Genomic DNA, 21471 nt, shown 5'->3' on the forward strand with positions numbered 1-21471 from the left:
AATGAACTGAAACTATAATTTAAGGGTTCCAATCTATCATCTCAAAATATAGGTAGACCTTGACTTAGATGAGCCACGGTGGTGCAGTGGTTAGAGTGCAATACTGCAGGCTACTTCTGCTGCCTGCCAGCTGTCTGCAATTTGGCAGTTCGAATCCCACCAGGCTCAAGGTTGACTCAGTCTTCCATCCTTCCAAGGTGGGTAAAATGAGGACCCCAATTGTTGGGTGAAGTAGGCTGACTCTGTAAACCGCTTAGCGAGGGCTGTAAAGTGGTATGAAATCTAAGTGCTATTGCTTATTTGAAGTTACAACAGCGCTGAAAAAAAGGAACTTATGGTCAGTCCTTTTATTTACAAGGAAGAGCCGAGGTGGCGCAGTGGTTAAATGCAGCACTGCAGGCTACTTCAGCTGACTGCAGTTCTGCAGTTCGGCTGTTCAAATCTCACCGGCTCAGGGTTGACTCAGCCTTCCATCCTTCCGAGGTGGGTAAAATGAGGACCCGGATTGTTGTTGGGGGCAATATGCTGACTCTGTAAACCGCTTAGAGAGGGCTGAAAGCCCTATGAAGCGGTATATAAGTCTAACTGCTATTGCTATTGCTATTACAGCTGCTGCAACATCCCTATGGCCGCATGAGCAAAATTCGGGTGCTTGGCAATGTATTTATTTAGAATGGTGGCAGCATCCCAGAGTAATAAAGTTGCCATCTGCAACCTTCCCAGCTGACTTCAAACCAGCAAAGTCAATGGGGGGAGGAGCCGGATTCGCCTAGCGACCATGTGATTCACTTAACAGTTGCAATAGTTAGCTGAACAACTGTGTCAACAGAGGTCATAAAATCGGGGCATGATTCACTTAACAACCCCCTTTTTTGACAACGGGCATTCTGGCCGTACGTCGAGGACTATCTGCATCTCAGGAACTAAACTATTCTTTGTATTCTTTGTATAATCCCATTGCCTGATGGAAGCAGAGCTGTGTATGGTCAAAACAGATCATGAGCAAAAAACCAACCGAAATAAGTGGGCAGAGATTTAAAGGGGCACGAAAGTGGTAGGACACCTATTTCCTACCTTTTTTAGTTGCAAACAACTTTCCAATTTCAAATGCTTTTTCTCCCCGTGGAGTCCTAAGACCAGAAACAGACTTGAGGGGAAGAGATTTTTTTTTTACTAACAGAAACTATTACAAGCAAGAAATGGCAAATGGGGAGATTGTTTTAACATCTTTTGTCCACTTTTCTTCTGCTTTTACCCTGATCCACTGACAAATCTTTGGTCAATACAGAGAGCATGTGCAAGATATAATTTAAAAGGTAAAGGTTCCCCTCGCACATATGTGCTAGTCGTTCCTGACTCTAGGAGGCAGTGCTCATCTCCGTTTCAAAGCCGAAGAGCCAGCGCTATCCAAAGACGTCTCCATGGTCATGTGGCCAGCAAGATTAAATGCCGAAGACGCACAGAACGCTGTTACCTCCCCACCAAAGTGATCCCTATTTTTCTACTTGCATTTTTACATGCTTTCGAACTGCTAGGTTGGCAGAAGCTGGGCCAAGTAACGGGAGCTCACTCTGCTACGTGGAACTAGGAATTTGAACCACCAAACTGCTGACCTTTCTGATCGATAAGCTCTGCGTCTTAGCCACTGAGCCACCATGTCCCCATAAGATATAATTAAGACCTACTATTTTATACTTTGCTTTGACTTTTTCTATTACATTTTTAACTTGAACTTGGTAACTAATGTTCTCTTCTTTGTAACTCCAGTTTGTTTGTAGCAAACTGTGGCACGACAAAACCGCGGTCCACTAAAGCGCGCCCGATTAAAGCGTGTACCTGACGTCATCAGCAGCGTGACAAATACGACCGCGGAGAAAAAAGGGCACTTTAAAAAGCGCTTTTAAAGCAAGCCGATTCACGTTAAGGTAAGGGTTAGGTTTAGGTTAAGGGTTAGGGTTAGGTTTAGGGTTAGGTTAAGCGTTAGGGTTAGGTTTAGGGTTAGGTTAAGGGTTAGCGTTAGGTTTAGCGTTAGGTTAAGGGTTAGGTTTAGGGTTAGGTTAAGGGTTAGGTTTAGCGTTAGGTTTCGGGGGGTTAGGTTTAGGTTTACGCGTTAATTTTAGCTTTACCGCTTACAGCATGCTTTTTTCATCACGCTGTGATGACGTCAGGTACGCGGTTTGGTCAAGCGCGCTTTAGTCGACCGTGGTTTTGTGGTGGAACCGTAGCAAACTGTAGGCCAAAAGTTACATACTATTTTTCTTTCTCCAAAAAGGAAGCGGCTAATTTACACAACACCAATCTCTATACGATTAGCATGATGTAACAACAACAGCAAAAAGTCAACAAAAAAGTGAAATATAGCCACATCAATAGCCCTGAGTGTAAATAATCCATCAAGAGCATGCTGGCTGGGGATTTCTGAAGTCCATAAATCTTTTAAGTTGAAAAATAGTGATCTAATTCCAAAGCCGAAGGAGGTCATTGGGTTCCTCCAGGAACGCTCAGTAGTACCTGGTGAATAAATTGCAACTCGGTCGATTCCCCGGTCTTCTGCCTGGAGTTGTTGTAAGAATACCCCAACAGAGTCCGAGAGAGGTTTAAGTGTAAACTGGCAGCGTTCACGCCGAGACGGAAGACTCAAGGATATCACTGGTAGCCCATTTTGGTAAATCACTGTAACGTCTGCGGAGGATAAACAGGGACAATTGAAACAGATTCAGAAAGGCATGTTAAGATGTACATAGGTGTTAAGTTGAAGTCTACAGATCTGTGATGGCTAACCTATGGCCTGCGTGCCAGAGGTGGCACACAGCGTGGCACGACATAACCGCGAACGTCAAAAGCACGGCGACAACACCGCGGCGCTAAAACCGCGATGTCAAAAACGCGCCGACAACAACGCGCCGACAACAACGCGCCGACAGAAGCGCAATTTAACTTAAGGTAAGGTTTAGGGTTAGGTTTAGGGTTAGGTTTAGGGTTAGGTTTAGGGTTAGGTTTAGGGTTAGGTTTAGGGTTAGGGTTATTTTTAGGGTTATGTTACAGCGCGCTTCTGTCGGCGCGCTGTTGTTGCGCGGTTTTGACGGTGGGGTTTTGTCACCGCGCTTTAGTCACATGCGCTTTAGTCTACCGCGGTTTTGTGGTGGAACCGGCACACAGAGCCCTCTCTGTGGGCACGTGGGCTGTTGCCAGCTGCTCTTCTAGGTTCTGGCACGCGTGCCAGCTGGTCTTCATGCTTGCCGGAGTGCCGGAAATCCAATTATCAGTTCCTGGTGTGCATGTATGCACTGGAAACTGGAAACCCAGCTGGCTGGCATGCGCATGTGCACCAACCAGCTGGTCTTCGGGTTTCTGGGCTCCAGCATGCCCGCGTTCCAGTTTTGGTACTCAATGCCGAAAAGGTTCGCCATCACTGCTATAGACAAAAGGCGCATATATTCACACAATTGGGTGTGTGCTATCATAGACAGTTTTATTGATTTTTCTGAACACTGCAAAGGACTAGGCTACAGGTTTCTTTAGGGCTTTTCCAATTCTATACTTCTAAGATTCCTAGAAGATTGCTAAGTATTGACCTCAACTTTTTTTCTGTATGAAGCTTCAATAAATCAACATTACACTTCCTATATGTGTGTGTGTGTGTGTTATATTTGTGCTGATAAATAAATAAAGGGAGACTAGTTTATTTATCAGCACAAATATAACACAAAATGTGTAACAAAGGCAACAGTAAATATATTGGGTTTCTGTTGTGATGGTCTCTTGTGACGAGCCGATTGACAGATAATGGAAGCAGTTAGCTTCCTCCCATAATTGGGGCTTACCAGGGATTGTGACACTAATATATATATATATATATATATGTATATGTATATGTATATGTATATGTATATGTATATGTATATGTATATGTATATGTATATGTATATGTATATGTATATGTATATGTATATGTATATGTATATATAAGATTGGATTTTTTACAACCCCTGGTAAGCCCCAATTATGGGAGGAAGCTAACTGCTTCCATCATCTGTCTATCGGCTCGTCACAAGAGTCCATCACGACAGAAACCCAATATTTTTACTGTTGCCTTTGTTATATTTGTGTTTTGTTTTTGTTTTTTTATTTGTGCTGATAAATAAATAGAGACTAGTATAGATCTATTTCAAGCTATTTAGCTCTCATCAGCTAGCCATACCCTTACTGGGATAGCCCAGGTTCAAATCCCAGTAAGGGTATGGCTAGCTGATGAGAGCTAAATAGCTTGAAATAGATCTATACTAGTCTCCCTTTATTTATTTGTCAGCACAAATAAAAAAAATAAAAAAACACATACACACACACACACACACACACATATATATATATATATACACACACACACACACACACACACACATACACACACACATACATACATACATACACATATACATACATACATACATATACATATACATATACATATGATAGATAGATAGATTTAGATATAGTTATAGATATGATTGATATGAGAATTTGTGTAAATTGCAAGTGGGGACTATTGTGAGAAAGCACAAAGCTTTGTAACCAATCGACATACTGTATGTAACTGGAGGATGATTTCTATGAATTGTGTGTGTCTATGTCTGTTAGTTTTATGTTTGTTTTAAAAAAAAAATAAGAAAAACTTCCAGTGTTTTTAACTGAACATGGGTTGTGAATCAGTAGCTATCTTATTCAAAATAAATGTTATCCAAGTCCCAGAAGTGAGGAGATCATTGCAGATCAATGCCGTATCCCGTTGAATGTAGAAAACCGAATTTCTCCTTTGGTATTAGGGAAGATGGATTCGTTTCCAAAATGTTTGGCGCCACTATAGACCAGGCGTGTCAAATTCAAGGCCCGCAGGCCAGATCCAGCCCTCAGAGTACTTAAATCTGGCCTACGGAAACAGCAAAGGACCATCCTACGGTGCTTCTGCCAAAGGAAACGGAGCTCGGGAGGGCTATGTGCGGTCATCCCAAGCTTTGTTTTCGCTGGCAGAGTGCCCAGGCCACCATAGGTGCCCCTGACATGAGCGATGTTGAGCTGGCCACACCCATGCTGGCCACACCTACCCCTGCCCCCAGAGGTCAAACACAACCCTGATGCGGCCCTCAATGAAATAAGAGTTTGACACTCCTCCTATAGACACTAAAGAATACAATACAATAGCAGAGTTGGAAGGGACCTTGGAGGTCTTCTAGTCCAACCCCCTGCCTAGGCAGGAAACCCTATACCGTTTCAGACAAATATCTATCCAACTTCTTCTTATAGACTTCCAGTGTTGGGGCATTCACAACTTCTGGAGGCAAGCTGTTCCACTGATTAATTGTTCTAAGAAGATGTTCTAAGAAGATGACCTTGAGGGAGATATGAAAAAGGTTCCACCACAAAACCGCGGTAGACAAAAGCGCGCTCGACGAAAGCGTGTACGTGACGTCATCACAGTGCGACGAAAACATCGCGCTGTGATCGATAAATGTAAAATTAAAGCGAAAACCTTACCCTAACCCCCCCAAACCTAACCCTAACCCTAACCCTTAACCTAACCCTAAACCTAACCCTTAACCTAACGCTAACCCTTAACCTAACGCTAAACATAACCCTAACGCTCTAAACCTAACCCTAACCCTTAACCTAACCCTAACCCTAACCCTAACCCTTACTTTTATGTGAATCGGCTTGCTTTAATTTTATTTTTATTTCAATTTTTAATTTTTTTCGTCGCGCTGTGATGACATCACGTACGCACTTTCGTCGAGCGCGCTTTTGTGGACCGCGGTTTTGACGGGTCACGATGAAAACTCCATCACCACATCAAGAAGAGGTTAAACTTTTTTTTAAAAGTCCAGAACATCTAGATAATATCAGGAAATAGTTTAGAGAGATACCGTATTTTCTGAAGTATAAGACGTACCAAGAGTTTGAAGAGGCAAATTAAAAAAAAGTTTTTGCACTCTGCAGACTTCCTAAAAACGGCCCGTTTTTCATGAAAACTGGCCTTTTTTTTTAAAAAAAAAAGGCATGAATAACCTTTAGGAGGCTTAGAGAGTGCTCCTGGGAGGTGCCCCCCCAAAAAACAAGCAAAAAAAAGGACATGAATAGCCTTTAGGAGGCTTAGAGAGTGCTCCAGGGGGTGGGGGGTGGCAAAAATGTTTTTTGCTCATTTCTGCCCTTCTCAGCCCCCAGGAGCACTCTGGAAGCCTCCCAAAGCCTATGCATGGTCATTTTGGTGAAGGGGCGGGGTTTCAGGAGGCAAAAAAAAAAATGCTGTATTCAGTGTATAAGACGCACCCAGATTTTCAGCCTCTTTTTTGAGAGAAAAAGGTGCCTTAGGTTTAGGTTTAGGTTTAATTTATTTGTATGCCGCCCTTTTCCCTAAAGGGACTCAGGGCGGCTCACAACTCAAAAAGGGAGGAAATACAAACAGAGTTACAAAAACATAAAAACCATACATAGTTAAAAGCACAACAATCATACCATTCGAAGTGGGGCAGCGAGTCTTTAGCCCTAGGCCTGTCGGAACAGCCAGGTTTTAAGGGCTATGCGGAAGGCCTGGAGGGTGGTGAGGGTTCGAATCTCCACGGGGAGTTCGTTCCAGAGGGTCGGAGCAGCCACAGAGAAGGCCCTCCTCCGGGTAGTCGCCAGTCGACACTGGCCGGCAGATGGAAATCGGAGGAGGCCTAGTCTGTGGGATCTAATTGGTCTAGTGGAGGTAATTGGCAGTAGGCGGTCTCTCAAGTCTTATACTCCGAAAAATACAGTAGCTCCCTAATTCACTGAATTATAGGAAGAAAGAGGAAGAGCAACCTACTCCAGTTTGAAAGATTCTGTTATTACGGAAGAGTAGTTTTAGCCTTTGTGTGAAGTTGATTTCTTGGTCTGTTCTATTTAGCAGGACTGACACAAATAGAGAGATAGGGCTGAAATTTCAGCCGTTTGGGATTTGGATAGCTTTTAAGGGAGGTCTTAAATATTTCATGAAAGCTTAATGCATGAGTTGACTCCCCAATGGGGAAAAAAACGCACAGTTTTATTGCCAATTCCGGCAGCACATTCTAACTGCTGCAAAAGTAAGGCCAGTTAACCTGTAATCTGCAAGTCATCCACTGTTGTCCACATATTTTAAGCATAGAATAGAATATAATTCTTTATTGGCCAAGTGTGATTGGACACACAAGGAATTTGTCTTTGGTGCAATATTTTCTCAGTATACATAAAAGAAAAGATGCATTCGTCAAGAATCATAAGGTACAACACTTACTGTATATACTCAAGTATAAGCCGAGTTTTTCAGCCCACTTTTTGGGCTGAAAAAAGCCGCCTCGGCTTATACTCGAGTCAGTGAAAAATTTGCCCGAAATGGAGGAGAAAAAGGGGCGGGGCCATGCCGCTGGGTGACGCTCGTGAATGGCCCGGCGCCCCTGTGAGTTTCCCCTCCCTCTGTGTCAGTTTGCCGCGCAGCGTGCACCGCACCATCCCCCCTCCTCACGTTCTAATGTAATGCAGGCCTGTCTTACGATTCCCCTTCCTCCCCCTCCTGCCGCTCTGCAACGATGTCCCACCTCCTCCTTGTTATGGCAAGCAGCCACATAGCGATGTCCCACCTCCTCTGGTACAGTGATCCAATGATAGGAATCACTGTGCTGTGTGTCATAGGAGGCGGGACATCGCTCCCGCGGCTGCACGGGACATCATCATCACAGCGGGACATCAGCATCATGAGGTGAGTGAAGTATTTCATTGAATACACCGCTAGTTTACTGTTTTTCTTTGAAATAAATATTCAAAAACATTATTGGTATCTATTTTTATTTTTGAAATTTACCGGTAGCTGCTGCATTTCCCACCCTAGGCTTATACTCGAGTCAATAACTTTTCCAGTTTTTTGTGGTAAAATTAGGTGCCTCGGCTTATATTCGGGTCGGCCTATACTCGAGTATATACGGTAATATAGATTCTGCTTTTGATCCTGAACAGAAAGAAGTTCATCTTTCATACAGGAGACTAGGTAGGTAGGTAGGTAGGTAGGTAGGCAGGTAGGTAAAGTGAGTGAGTGAGTGAGTTGGCCAAGTGTGATTGGACACACAAGGAATTTGTCTTTGGTGCCTATGCTCTCAGTGGGCATACAAGAAATGATACATTCATCACGAATCATAAGATACAACACTTAATGATAGTCATAGGGTAAGCAAACAATCAAATCATACCAGCAAACCATCGCTATAAATCGTAAGGATACAAGCACAAAGTTACAGTCATACAGTCATAAGTGGGAGGAGATGGGCGATAGGAACAATGATTAATAGTGATAGTAGTGCAGACTTAGTAAATAGTTTGACAGTCTTGAGGGAATTATTTGCTTAGCAGAGTGATGGCGTTCAGGAAAAAGCTGTTCTCGTGTCTAGTTGTCTTGATGTGCAGTGCTCTATAGCGTTGTTTTGAGGGTAGGAGTTGAAACAATTTATGTCCAGGATGTGAGGGGTCTGTAAATATTTTCACAGCCCTCTTTTTGTGAAGTATACAGGTCCCCAATAGAAGACAGGTTGGTAGTAATTGTTTTTTTTTTGGCAGTATTGAGAGGGTTTTATATGCAGGTCAAAATGAGAAGATTGCTTTAGGCAGCCGATGAAATGGGGATGAATAGCATTTGGAGAACAAAGCTCTAAAACACCACCATATTTAAATAATTCCTTCAGATGCAGTTAAAGAAGCTTTCCCATCACCTGTGTTAGATATGCTGGTTATGACATAACTCAATACTGTTTTATTTTAAAACCTGTCCCAAACTTGCAAGTTTCCTCAGTCATCCTGCTTCTCCATCCCGAATCAATAAAACTATTGATTATTGAAACAAAGTTTTCGACGTTGCCAAGGGGATGCAACCTGTAGTTTCAAAAGGATATTCCCTATGGAAAGTTAGCCCTCGGCATCTGCGAACCAATTAGGTTCAGCTGAGAGATAAACAGAGCACAAGCAGTGCCATTAAAAAGGAGAAGGTGGTGAACCAGACCTGATCAAATAGCTCCAAATACTTGGGGGAAACATGGGCTGGGTCTTTAGCAACAAATGACCTTTTTTATTTTTATTTTCGTGCTATCGTTCTTTTTTTAAAAAATTATTTTAATTTTATCAATTTCATATATACATTCACAATAATATGATCTCATAACTGTTATTAATAATATGTATTTATAACAATTTTTCCCTACTGTTGACAAAATACTTGAAGATTGCTTTTTTAACATCCCATAGATCCATCTTATCTTACAACGGTCCTACTTCTTCTTCCCTCCCTCCCTCTTTCCTTCCCTCGTTTCTTCTCTCCTACTCCCCTTCCTTCCCTCCCTCCTTCCCCTTCCCTCCTTCTCTCAATTTTCGTGCTATCGTTCTTCTTCCTCTCCCATTCCCCATGTAAAGACCCATATGCAATTTTATACTTTGGTGCTGCATGCAAACATTTTAAATATACTGCATTCTAATTCTGCAGTATTTTCTCTCTCGAACTGAGGCAATGCCATTTTTGCAGCATCAGCAGTAGTATCCATCCATCCATCAATCATAATCTGAAACAAGTGAAACAATTGGGTTACATAAGAAGATTTAGCTACATAAAATTGGTGGTGACTTCCCTTGGTAAACTGAAAGATATATTCCTCCTAATTACCGTATTTTTCAGTGTATAACACACACTTCTCCCCCCGCACAAAAAAAGTGGGTGGAAATGTCTGTGTGTCTTATGCAACTAATATTGCCGAGGCCACGCCTACCCACCGGCCCTCCACCCTTCGGCTTCTGCATCCCAGCAATTTGCCTCCTTGCAGCAAACAGTCTGGTCAGCTTCAGCACAGCCGGATTTAGCATGAGCAGCTGATTGGCGGTTGGATCGGCCTCCTAGAATACTGCCTATCAGCTACTCCAAGCTGTGGGGATCGCTGCTGCCCATTGGTGCTGGTGACACCCATCACCGCTGTCACCTATCGCTGCTTCCATGAGTCCCATTTTCAGACTGTTGCAGCAGCCTATCCTCAGAGGCCAAAAACGGGACGCACGGAGGCTGAAAATGGGGCGCCAGAGGTGGACGTGATCCCCGCAGCCTGGAACAGCTGATAGAAGGCCGATCCAACCACCAATCAGCTGCTCGTGCTAAATCGGGCTGTGCTGAAGCTGACCAGGCTGTTTGCTGCTTGCTGCAAGGAGGCAAATTGCTGGAAGGCAGAGGCAGATTTTTTCCCCTTGTTTTCCTCCCCAAAAGCTAGGTGCGTCTTATAGTCCTGAGCATCTTATAGTCCAAAAAATACAGTATCTTCCTTTTCTTAAAAAGGTAAGATTTTTCTGTTTGAACTACAGGTAAACCTCAGCTTGTGACTGTTCGTTTAACAATAGTCAAGAATTACAATGGCATCGGAAAGGGTGCTTTACAACCTGTAAAGCATTTCCAGTTAGAATAACATAAAATAACAGGGCTGGAAGGGATTTTGGAGGTCTTATAGTCCAACTCCCTGCTCGAGCAGGAGATCTTATATCATTCCAGATAAATGACTGTCACAAAGCATTGCATCGCCGCCACCATGGTCATGTGATCTCGGTTCCACCACTAAACCGCGCTCGACGAAACCGCGTAGCTGACGTCATCAACAGGGAGACAACAGCACGGAGACAGAAGCACGCTATAAACGCTAAACCACTAAGAGCCAAGGTGGCGCAGTGGTTAAATGCAGCACTGCAGGCTACTGCTAGATCAGCAGGTCAGCGGTTCAAATCTCACCGGCTCAGGGTTGACTCAGCCTTCCATCCTTCCGAGGTGGGTAAAATGAGGACCCAGATTGTTGGGGGCAATATGCTGACTCTCTGTAAACCGCTTAGAGAGGCCTGAAAGGCCTATGAAGCGGTATATAAGTCTACTGCTATTGCTATTGCTATAAACCTAAAATTAACCCCTAAACCTAAACCTAACCCCCCTTAAACCTAATCCTAAACCTAATCCTAAACCTAACCCTAAACCTAACCCTTAACCTAACCCTAAACCTAATCCTAATCCTAACCCTTAACCTAACCCTAAACCTAACCCTAAACCTAACCCTAACCCTTAACCTAACCCTAAGCCTAACCCTAACCCTTACCTTAAATTGAATCTGCTTGCTTTCAAAGCGCTATTTAAAGCGCCCTTCTTTCGCCGTGCTGGCTGTTGTCGCCCTGTTGATGACATCAGCAACGCGGTTTAATCGGGCGCAGCTTAGTCAAGCACGGTTTTGACGGGTCACGGTGATCTCCAGTGGTAGTTTTCAAATATTTCCACCACTGATTCACTGAAAATGTGAGTGCCGGTGGTGCAATTTGCCGGTTCTCCAAACTACGCAGAATCATTACTACCGATTCAGTAGAACTGGTCCAAACCGGCTGAATACCACCTCTGGTGATCAACATACCATATCAGATAGGTGGCTGTTCAGTCTTTTCTTAAAAACCTCCAGTGATGAAGTACCCATAACTTCTGAAGGCAAGCTATTCCACTGGTTAATTGTCCTCACTGTTAGGAAGTTTCTCCTTAATTCCAGGTTGCTACTCCCCTGGTTTAGTTTCTTGTCCTGTCTTCAGATGCTTTGGAAAATAAGTTATCTGCTATAATATTCTAACAGGATGGTATAGATTCCATGTCTTAACATTTCACATTTCACCTGGTTATTTTGCAGCATTTTCCACAACCAGGTGAGTCACAGACAGACAGCAGGACAAACATTCACAGAGCGTGACCACAACCGTTCTTAAATTCAGATTAAGGTGTACTAAGGTGTACCGTGACCCGTCAAAACCGCGGTCCACAAAACCGCGCTTGACGAAAGCGCGCATTTGACGTCATCACAGCGCGACGGAAAAAATTAAAAATTGAAATAAATAAAAAATTAAACCAAGCCGATTCACATAAAGGTAAGGGTTAGGTTTAGGGTTAGGTTAAGGGTTAGGGTTAGGTTTAGAGCGTTAGGGTTACGTTTAGCGTTAGGTTAAAGGTTAGCGTTAGGTTTAGCGTTAGGTTAAGGGTTAGGGTTAGATTTAGGCTTAGGTTAAGGGTTAGGTTTAGGGTTAGGTTTGGGGGGGTTAGGGTAAGGTTATCGCTTTATTTTTACATTTATCGATCATAGCGCGATGTTTTCGTCGCGCTGTGATGACGTCACATACGCGCTTTCGTCGAGCGCGCTTTTGTCTACCGTGGTTTTGTGGTGGAACCAGGTGTACTAAGAAGCAAATACCATTGAAAGAATTTGGTTCAGAAACTCAACCATTATTCCTTAAGTCACCCATGCTAGGTGAGGTGACCTCATGAATGCGCAGCAGAGAAAGCAGAAACCTGTCAGCTTAAGATCACATCTGCATTTCAAATCCAACTCGAGATGCTGAAAACAAAGCAAAGGTTCTTAAAAAGCACCGGTGTTGGAAAATTTCATCCACGGCTATATTTGCAAAACTGAAATAATGCAGAACTGTAATAACCGCACCGAATATATACAAACTGGCTTTTGAAGGCGAAGCGGCAGCCCAGATGTGCGGGAGGCTGTTTGCAAAAGAAACTTGACCTTCAGAACAAAGGCAGAAGCTCCAAACAGCCTTCCTACAGCTTACAAAGAGGCTGTCTTAGAAAAGGAATGATTTGGGTTTTTTTTTTTTTAATGTCGTGAACAAATAGCCGTGGAGAAATATCTTTAACAAAGCAGAATATGGAAAGGAAAAACAAATGGCAACCCCCAATAACGGTGCACCGTTTTTTTGCAATTCAGTACTGTGGAAAGACTAAAGCGAGCAAGATGCCTCATTTATTTCTTTGAAGAGGAAAAGGGTTTTACACACACACACACACACACACACACACACACACACACACACACACCAAGAACTATACCGGCTCTAAATTAATCTCCTCTTTCAATTTTTTTTTTCATTTTAAAAAGTACAAGTAATTAAACTAAAAAAACAAATTCCTTGAGCGTTGGAACAAAAATCCTCTAAAGCAGTGTTTCTCAACCTTGACAACTTGAAGTCCTGTGGACTTCAACTCCCAGAATCCCCCAGCCAGCTATGCTGGCTGGGGGATTCTGGGAGTTAAAGTCCACAGGACTTCAAGTTGCCAAGGTTGAGAAACACTGCTCTAAAGGTTGGTTTATAGATTTGGTACTCACCATTAGAGGGCGCTACAGTACTGCAATAGACAGCTCCCATAGTCTGCCAAGGAGGAAATCTTTGGTGCGCCTAAGGAAAAAAAAGAGCATTTTTTTTCCCGTTAAAACAGTAAATGCTCGGCTGCTTCAGACGACCCATGCCATGAGACTTAATCTTGCTATCTTCCTAACAACTACAGCATGGAAGAGAGGAAACCCAGTTTAACAATGGAAGAAAAACCCATCATTGGATGTGTAGATATTCTCCTAAACCACTTCTCATACCTTTCATTTTTGATCATCGGATTGTTAAAAGGCAAATTACCTCCCATAGACCGATCAGATCTCACAGGTTAGGTCTCCTCCGGATTCCATCCGCCAGCCAATGTTGGCTGGCGACCCCCCCAGGGGAGAGCCTTCTTTGTTGCAGCTCCAGCCCTCTGGAATGATCTCCCTGTCGAGATCCGGACCCTTACGACCCTCCCGGCTTTCCGCAAAGCCACCAAGTCTTGGCTGCTCCAGCAGGCCGGGGGGCCTGTGAAACATCCAGCCCCGCGGAAATTGTGAATGTTGTGGTTTTGTTTTTAAAGTGTTGTCTTTGTCTAGTCTTCCCCCTACCCTTGTCTATTGTGAGCCGCCCGGAGTCCTTCGGGAGTGGGCGGCATACAAGACAAATAAATACAATACAATACAAATACAAATTAGGTGGACATGAAATGTTTAAGTGTACTTTGGGGATGAATTTCTATTTGGAGTTAGCAAATGGAGAAAAGGCATTCATAGGCGGAAACGTTTTATAATATCGGACAGAACCAAGAATGGAATGCTGCACTGATGGGATGGGTTAGAAATGGATAGAAAAACAAGGACTGGCATATACTGCCATTCTCTGTTTAGTGACCACTTTCTGTTCCAGGTGACCAGGCTATTAAATGAAATGGTCACTAAGTGGACACATGACCAAGAAAGAGATGATGTGAAGATCATTGTTTACTGTTGTTTCATTTGGATAAAAATCTCTCATATGCTGGTGTTAATCTCATTAGATCACAGAGCAGGGCAGGGATGTCAAATTCGATTTCATTGAGGGCCACATCAAGGTTATGTTTGACCTCGGGGGCGGAGCAGGATGGGTGTGGCCAGATCGATGTCACTCACGTTGGGGGCACCTGTGGTGGCCCAAGCACTCTTCCAGTGAAAATGGGCTCCCGAGCTCCGTTTACAGCTGCAACGGCCTCCTGTAACCTTCTGCCACCGAAAATAGAGCTCAGAAGTCCGCGTGCAGCCCTCCTGAGCTCAGTTTTAACTGACAGAGGCACTGTGGTCCTTTGCTGTTTCCAGGGTGGCCCCACGGGCCACGGCCCAGAAGGGACCCTAGAGGCCTTCTAGTCTAATCCCCCGCTCAAGGCAGGAGACCTTATACTAGTTATGGCTAACCTTTTTGTCGCCGCATGCCGAAAGCACATGCACATACCCATAATGCAATGCACGCGTAACTCTTCCCGCACGACCACTGCAACTCCACTGCTCCCTGTGCGTGCACATCACCCCTGTGCATGTGCACACAACCATACGCATGTGTGTGCGCCCCAGCATGTGCACCCCAACACCGTGGCACGACAAAACTGTGCTCGTCAAAATAACGGTGATAAAACCGCGGCGCTAAAGCCACGACGTCATCACCGCGTGTTATCACCGCCGCAACAACAGCGCGGCGACAGAAGGGCGCTTTAAAACAGCGCGGCGGCAGAAAGCCGATTTAAATTAAGGTTAGGATTAGGTTTAGGGGTTTGCTTTAGGGTTAGGGTTAGGTTTAGGGTGCTGAGTGCTTCAGAAGGCGCGGATTTGCCCACCGCCCTTATGTCAGCGCAGTAAGGTCGCATTTGCTGTAGCGATTCGGACGGCGCGGATTAGGGTTCGCGCTTATGTCTCCGCGGATAAGGGCTTCGCGGTATTGTGGTGGAACCCCCCAACACATGCACATGTGCCCCACCCCACGCACACGCATGGCAGAGACCTGAAAACCAGCTGGCTGGCAGGAGAGGCGTACTCATGCGTGGTGGACCTGAGCTGGGGCGACAGTTTGCCACCTGTGGCATGCATGCTATAGGTTCCCCATCACTGCCTTATACCATCCCGGTTAAATGGTTGTCCAGTTTATTTTTGAAAACCTGCAGTGATGGAACAGCCACAATTCTGGGAGGAAATTCTATTGCGTTCATACCAAGCAGCCATTCCAGCATGCCCAGGAAATTGGTTGTAAATGAGCACAATGGCCAGAAAATAATTTCTTATTACCATTCATTACTGTTGTATCTGCAAATGGTTTTTAACCAAGGTGGTTTCTAAAAGAGGAGGAGGGGCGGGGGTGGGTTCCTGCCAGTTCTAACCTCTTCTATAGAAGAGGCTCCACAAATCTACCGTGCCGTTTAGAACCGGTTCCAGCTCCCTCCCCCCGCCCGTCCGCACCACGCTTGCCCCACCCGCCGCTCACTGATTGGCTGGCTCACCAATCGCCCCGCCTGCCTCTAAGAGTCCTCTCTAAACCTTAAAGTCTTAATGCTGTCAGGTTTGAACACCCCTGGGGTTTTTCTTTCTAAAGGGTTAGGGGTGCAAGGGTCTCGTAACTTGACAGCTTTAAGACTTGCACACTTCAATGCCAGAGTTCCTGAGCCAACTTGACTGGAGGAGGAATTCTGGGAGTTGAAGTCCACAAGTCTTAAAGCTGTCAAGTTTGAACACTCCTGGGTTTTTTTTTTCTAAAGGGTTAGGGGTGCAAGGGTCTTGTAACTTGACAACTTTAAGACTTGGGTGCTTCAAATGCCAGAGTTTCTGAGCCAACATTTTGGTTGCTGAGCAAGAGCATTGTTAAGTGAGTTTCACCACATTTTACAAGCTGGCCATGCCCACCCAGTCACATGACTGGCACTCCCACTTGGTCACATGGCTGGCAAGCCACTCCCACAAAGCAGGCCACATCTACAGAAGAGGTTCTAAAATTTTTTGAAACCCGCCACTGAGGAGGGGGTATATTCAACAGTCGTGTTCTTATTATTTTCCCATTGTAATTGTAATAGAATTGTAATAGAATTACAATGGGAAATTCTATTACATTGTAATAGAATTACAATGGGAAAATAATAAGAACACTAGGAAATACTGATAAATCTGTATTCACTGCACATATTTGCCTTGTTTATTGAATTAAACAACATCACAAAATATATGGAGCTGGCAAATAATTCAGGTGAAAGCTTGCTGCCTTTTAAAGTCATATGCATCTGTTACGTATAGCATGATTTTCATACATTGGGGCTAGTGATCAAATAAACCTTTCCACAAAGACTTGTTAATAAATGTGTGTTTTGCAAAAACAAGCCAACAACTACAGGACTTGTTGCAAGTCATTTTTTTTCCTTTGCCACAAATTCTTAAATATTAAGATCCCTCGCTCCATCCCATTCTATGAAGCCTACACTTGCACACTTAAACATTCTTTGGCAGATATGAGACCTATTTTGAAAATGCTTATTTACGAATAAAACAATTAATACAGTTTTCATAAATTCTGCGGTTTACTTCTTCTTTTCTCCAAAAAGACTGTGCTGAAATCTAAATTTTGGTAAGATCATCTATATTAATATAGCTGAAGCGAGGAAAACTGTCTCAGTAAAAAGCCGTTGATATTTACTCAGAATAAACACCCAACGTTATGAAAAAGTACTTTAATGTGGCACACCATCCACCATTGTCGGGACTGAAGAAACTATTTTAGCATTGAAAAAATACAAGTTCCTCTAATTTGCACAGGATCTGAACTTCACAGGATCTGAACTTCAGACATTTTACTGTTTGGGAGAACACATCACTAATATAGCAGTTCGTAGACATTTGCTAATTGTCCAAATCCAGCATTATGCTTTCTAATAGCAGTCAAAGTGAAACCTTCTTGGTATTTTATATAAATATAGGATCAACCGCCCACTGGAACAGCAAAACACTAGAAATAAGGATGGTGTTCTCACTCTTAGAAAAGCCTTGGAAATCTGGCTTTGATTTCCAGACCTGGGCTTGCTTGTATATTTAATGGCCGCTGTTTTATTTGGACTTTGGCAACCAATAAACTGGAATAAATACATACATTTAAAGCACTCTAAAGAGCAAAGTGGAGGGTAAATCAATCTCTCTCTCCTCAATGTATTAGATAGAGCATCTCTATATTATTATAATGTTGAGCAACATTTTTGTTCATCCCATCTTCCAGAAGACTCACGAAGGAGTAAGTTTAAAATAAGAAGTGTGTAATATAAAAAGTGTGCAGAAATGTGTGGGCTTCAATAATGAAGGACACTAAGACATAGTCAATGCAGGAAAATTCACTTAAAAGTCTTGTTGGCTAATTTATAAATTGGTCCATATTCATTTAGGTAATATTTTCCTTGCAACAGCCTCTGCTGTGCCAGAAGGAGAAAATAATGCATATTCTCAGGGGTGTGATTCAGCCGGATCGGACTGGTTCAAGTGAACCAGGTGAACCAGTAGTTCCGACGATCAACTGGGGAGCAAAGCGGTTCGCTCTGACGATCAGGTTGGCCCACCCACCTGCCTCTCTGCGCTTTACTTACCTATATCCTCTCAGCTGATTCGTGCAGCAGAGTGGATTGCAGTGCCTCAGCTGTCTTACTCCCCAGAAGTAACGTGGAAGGTGAGTTTTGTTAAAACTGCTGACGCGCATGAAGCACATGTTAAGCATAGGCACGCGTGGAGTGGGCATGGAGTGCGTGCACAAAGACGAGGTCACCAAACCGGTTGTTACACACACACACACACGTACACACACAATATATATATACCAGGGGTTGTGACACTAAATATATACCTTCTTCCCTGGCTTCAGCTGATAAGGAGGAGACCTGTGGCATAATGGCTAAGACGTTTGCCTAAGATGCAATACAGCACAGGTTCGAATCCCAGTAAGGGTATGGCTAGCTGATGAGAGCTAAATAGCTTGAAATAGATCTATACTAGTCTCCCTTTATTTATTTATCAGCACAAATAAAACACACACACACACACACATATATATAATTTTCGGCTTAAAGTGTGATCGGAGCTGCCGTCTTTCTATAAATCTTGCTGGGTGGGTGTGGAGTGCTGGCTTTGTTTCAGTAAGTGGATTGATTGGATGTGTGGCTGTATCATGATTGGTGAAACAACGCCAGCACTCCACACCCACCCACCAAGATTTATAGAAAGACGGCAGCTCCAGCCACGCTTTAAGCCAAAAACACCAGCCTGAGGATGGCGAGTGAGACCTCGCCGAAACGTTGCCAAGACAATCTCAATCTTACACGGGAAAAGACCTGAATACAACAAGACCAGCATACCTACACCGGTGAAAATCTATGAAAACATATGCTGGTCTTGTTGTATTATATATATTACATTATTAGTAAATATATACTACCAGCAAGAACTAGGAACAATACACTTTTTAACATTTTAAATGAGTGTTTCAATTTTAAAACAGCACAGATCTTGTAGGTTTACCGCCTTGCTTGAAAAAAAAGGGGGGGGTGTTTTATCAAAAGCTACCATACTACTAAAAGCTTTTCAGATTCCATTCTTTGGATTAACAAGAGTTATTTTTAGAAGAGCACTTTATTGTTGGAAACTCTAATATGGTTAATTGTAGTCTTCTATCCTGGTAATACTGTTTTTATTTATTTATTATTATTTATTAATTAGACTTCTATACCGCTTAATAGGGCTTTCAGCCCTCTCTAAGCAGTTTACAATTTATTTATTTTTAGCAAATTGAGTCAGCAACTTGCCTCCACAGTCTGGGTCCTCATTTCACCCACCTCGGAAGGATGGAAGGCTGAGTCGACCTTGAGCCGGCGAGATTTGAACTGCTGAACTGCAGATCACAGTCAGCTGAAGTGGCCTGCAGTACTGCACCCTAACCACTGCGCCACCTCGGCTCTACTTGCCCTACTTCAAAAATTTACTTGCCCTACTTCAAAAATTCTAAGTTGTATATGTTGGCCTGTTTCGATCAGAGACAGCCAATTAATTCACTTTTGAATTACAGAATATACCGATAACTATATTGTTACCTGCTTTCATATGAAATGTTATTCGGAATTTTAAAAAATTAAAGATACGCACAACCAGCAAACTAATGTGGATATCTAATGGGAAATCTTTTCTACCAAAGTGGTTCAGCAAGTCTTACTGCTCAATAAATTTTAACTGGGAGCATGTGAGCATTTTGTGTGTTGGGGGTCGCCATTAGATTAGGCGCTTCAGACTACATTCTTTCAATGTCTTTTCTGAAGGAAGTGCGAGGAACTAACGACAATGCTACTTCCCGATGGTATTAATAAGTAATTTCACCTTCCTTGTTCCCGATTCCCTTAAATTTTCATCTATGGCTATGCACCGACAACTGCACTGAATAATGGTTCCACCACAAATGCGCGACCGACAAAAGCGCGTCTGACTAAACCGCGGTGACAAAACCGCGCTGTCAAAACCGTGGCGACGAATGAGCGCTGAAGCGCACCGACAACAGCGCGCCAACAGAAGCGCGCTGTAACATAACCCTAAAAATAACCCTAAACCTAACCCTAAACCTAACCCTAAACCTAACCCTAAACCTAACCCTAAACCTTACCTTAACTTAAATCGCGCTTCTGTCATCGTGCTTCTGTCGGCGCGCTTTTGACATCGTGGTTTTAGCGCCGCGGTTTTGTCGGCGCGCTTTTGACGTTCGCGCTTATGTCAGGCCACGCTGAATAATTACTGCATGATTAAAACTTAACTGAAAATCAGGATGTAAATCTGATTTTCAAAAGACTCTGAAACTAATGTTTGCATTCCTCACAGCATAATGCTGCATTTGTATCAAAGAAGCTACAGATTCTTGCCTTCCAACATTTCCCATGAGTTAGGCCTGGCTGAGAACAAATTATATTTCTCTTTGCAGTATATTCATACTCTTACTAGATAGAGTGAAACCCACTTACATGTTTACATATGGTAATTGCGAGCAGTACACGCTGTTTGCAGTTGCTTCCAATATTTAGCATACTTGATGAACATATTCTAAAAAAATCCCTGGGGATAATTTTGTATATTTCCCAATTTCTTATTTTAGGACCAAAATCTAGCATTGACACACAGTTGGTTAAATACCAAACTTCTGAAGCGTGGGAAGGAAGGAGAGAAGGAGAGAAGAAAGGAGGGAACGAAGGAGGGAAAGAAGGAGAGGAGAGAAGAAAGGAGGGAAGGAAGGAGGGAATGTAGGAGAGAAGGAAGGGGGGAAGGAAGGAGGAAAGGAAGGGGGAAAGGAAGGAGAGAAGGAGAAAAGAAAGGAGGGAAGGAAGGAAGGAGAGAAGAAAGGAGGGAAGGAAGGAGGGAAAAAAGGAGAGAAGAAAGGAGGGAAGGAAGGACGGAATGTAGGAGAGAAGGAAGGGGGGAAGGAAGGAGGAAAGGAAGGGGGAAAGGAAGGAGAGAAGGAGAAAAGAAAGGAGGGAAGGAAGGAAGGAGGGAAGGAAGGAGGGAAGGAGAGAAAGAGGGAAGGGGAAGGAGGGAGGGAAGGAAGGAGGGAAGGAAGGGGAGTAGGAGAGAAGAAACGAGGGAAGGAAAGAGGAAGGGAGGGAAGAAGAAGTAGGACCGTTGTAAGATAAGATGGATCTATGGGATGTTAAGAAAGCAATCTTCAAGTATATTGTCAACTGTAGGGAAAAATTGTTATAAATACATATTATTAATAACAGTTATGAGATCATATAATTGTGAATGTATATATGAAATTGATAAAATAAAAATTATATATATAAAAAAAACCTCTGAAGCGATTCTACTTGCAGTACTTACAGGCAAAGATTAGTTATAAGAAAATTAAAAATATTTATAGTACAATGTTATATGTAGATCCTCAAAAACGAATTCAGTTCTACTGCTCTAGAGTTTAGCCAATTAACTGCCTATGGCAGGAAAGAAAGAAAAAATTGTGCTTCCAAGCACTCCACTCTGAAATATAAAATCAATTTTTGGCTCAGACAAGCAGTACCTCACAATCTTTTGGCTATAATCCCAGTAACATTAGGGATTGCTCTAAGCTTTGCTCTGAAGCAGTCTTTGACTGTCAAGTAAATGGTGTGCAAAACCACACTTCAGTTGTGTGCACGCACGTATGCACGTTTCTGTGTGTGAGTTTATGTCTTGTTAAGTAGCAGTCATTAGGTTAATATGGGTAATTTAACAAACTATGTATAGAGCTTAA

The 21471-nt window shown here is 43.2% G+C and overlaps 1 protein-coding gene across 1 annotated transcript in view; it reads right to left on the reverse strand.

The window, feature by feature from the left end:
• MCU (mitochondrial calcium uniporter) overlaps positions 1-21471 on the reverse strand; it is a 159599-nt gene that overhangs the window by 16771 nt on the left and 121357 nt on the right. Inside the window, exons 2-3 of the mRNA XM_087701843.1 lie at positions 13200-13269; positions 2512-2682 (exon numbers count right to left, since the gene is read on the reverse strand). Coding sequence (XP_087557969.1) covers positions 2512-2682; positions 13200-13269 — 241 coding nt within the window. The remainder of the gene's footprint in view (positions 1-2511; positions 2683-13199; positions 13270-21471) is intronic.

Source organism: Thamnophis sirtalis, unplaced genomic scaffold (assembly GCF_051295495.1).
Source record: "Thamnophis sirtalis isolate CommonGarterSnake01/CBP01778 unplaced genomic scaffold, rThaSir2_p1.2 scaffold_15, whole genome shotgun sequence".
NCBI lineage: Eukaryota > Metazoa > Chordata > Lepidosauria > Squamata > Natricidae > Thamnophis > Thamnophis sirtalis.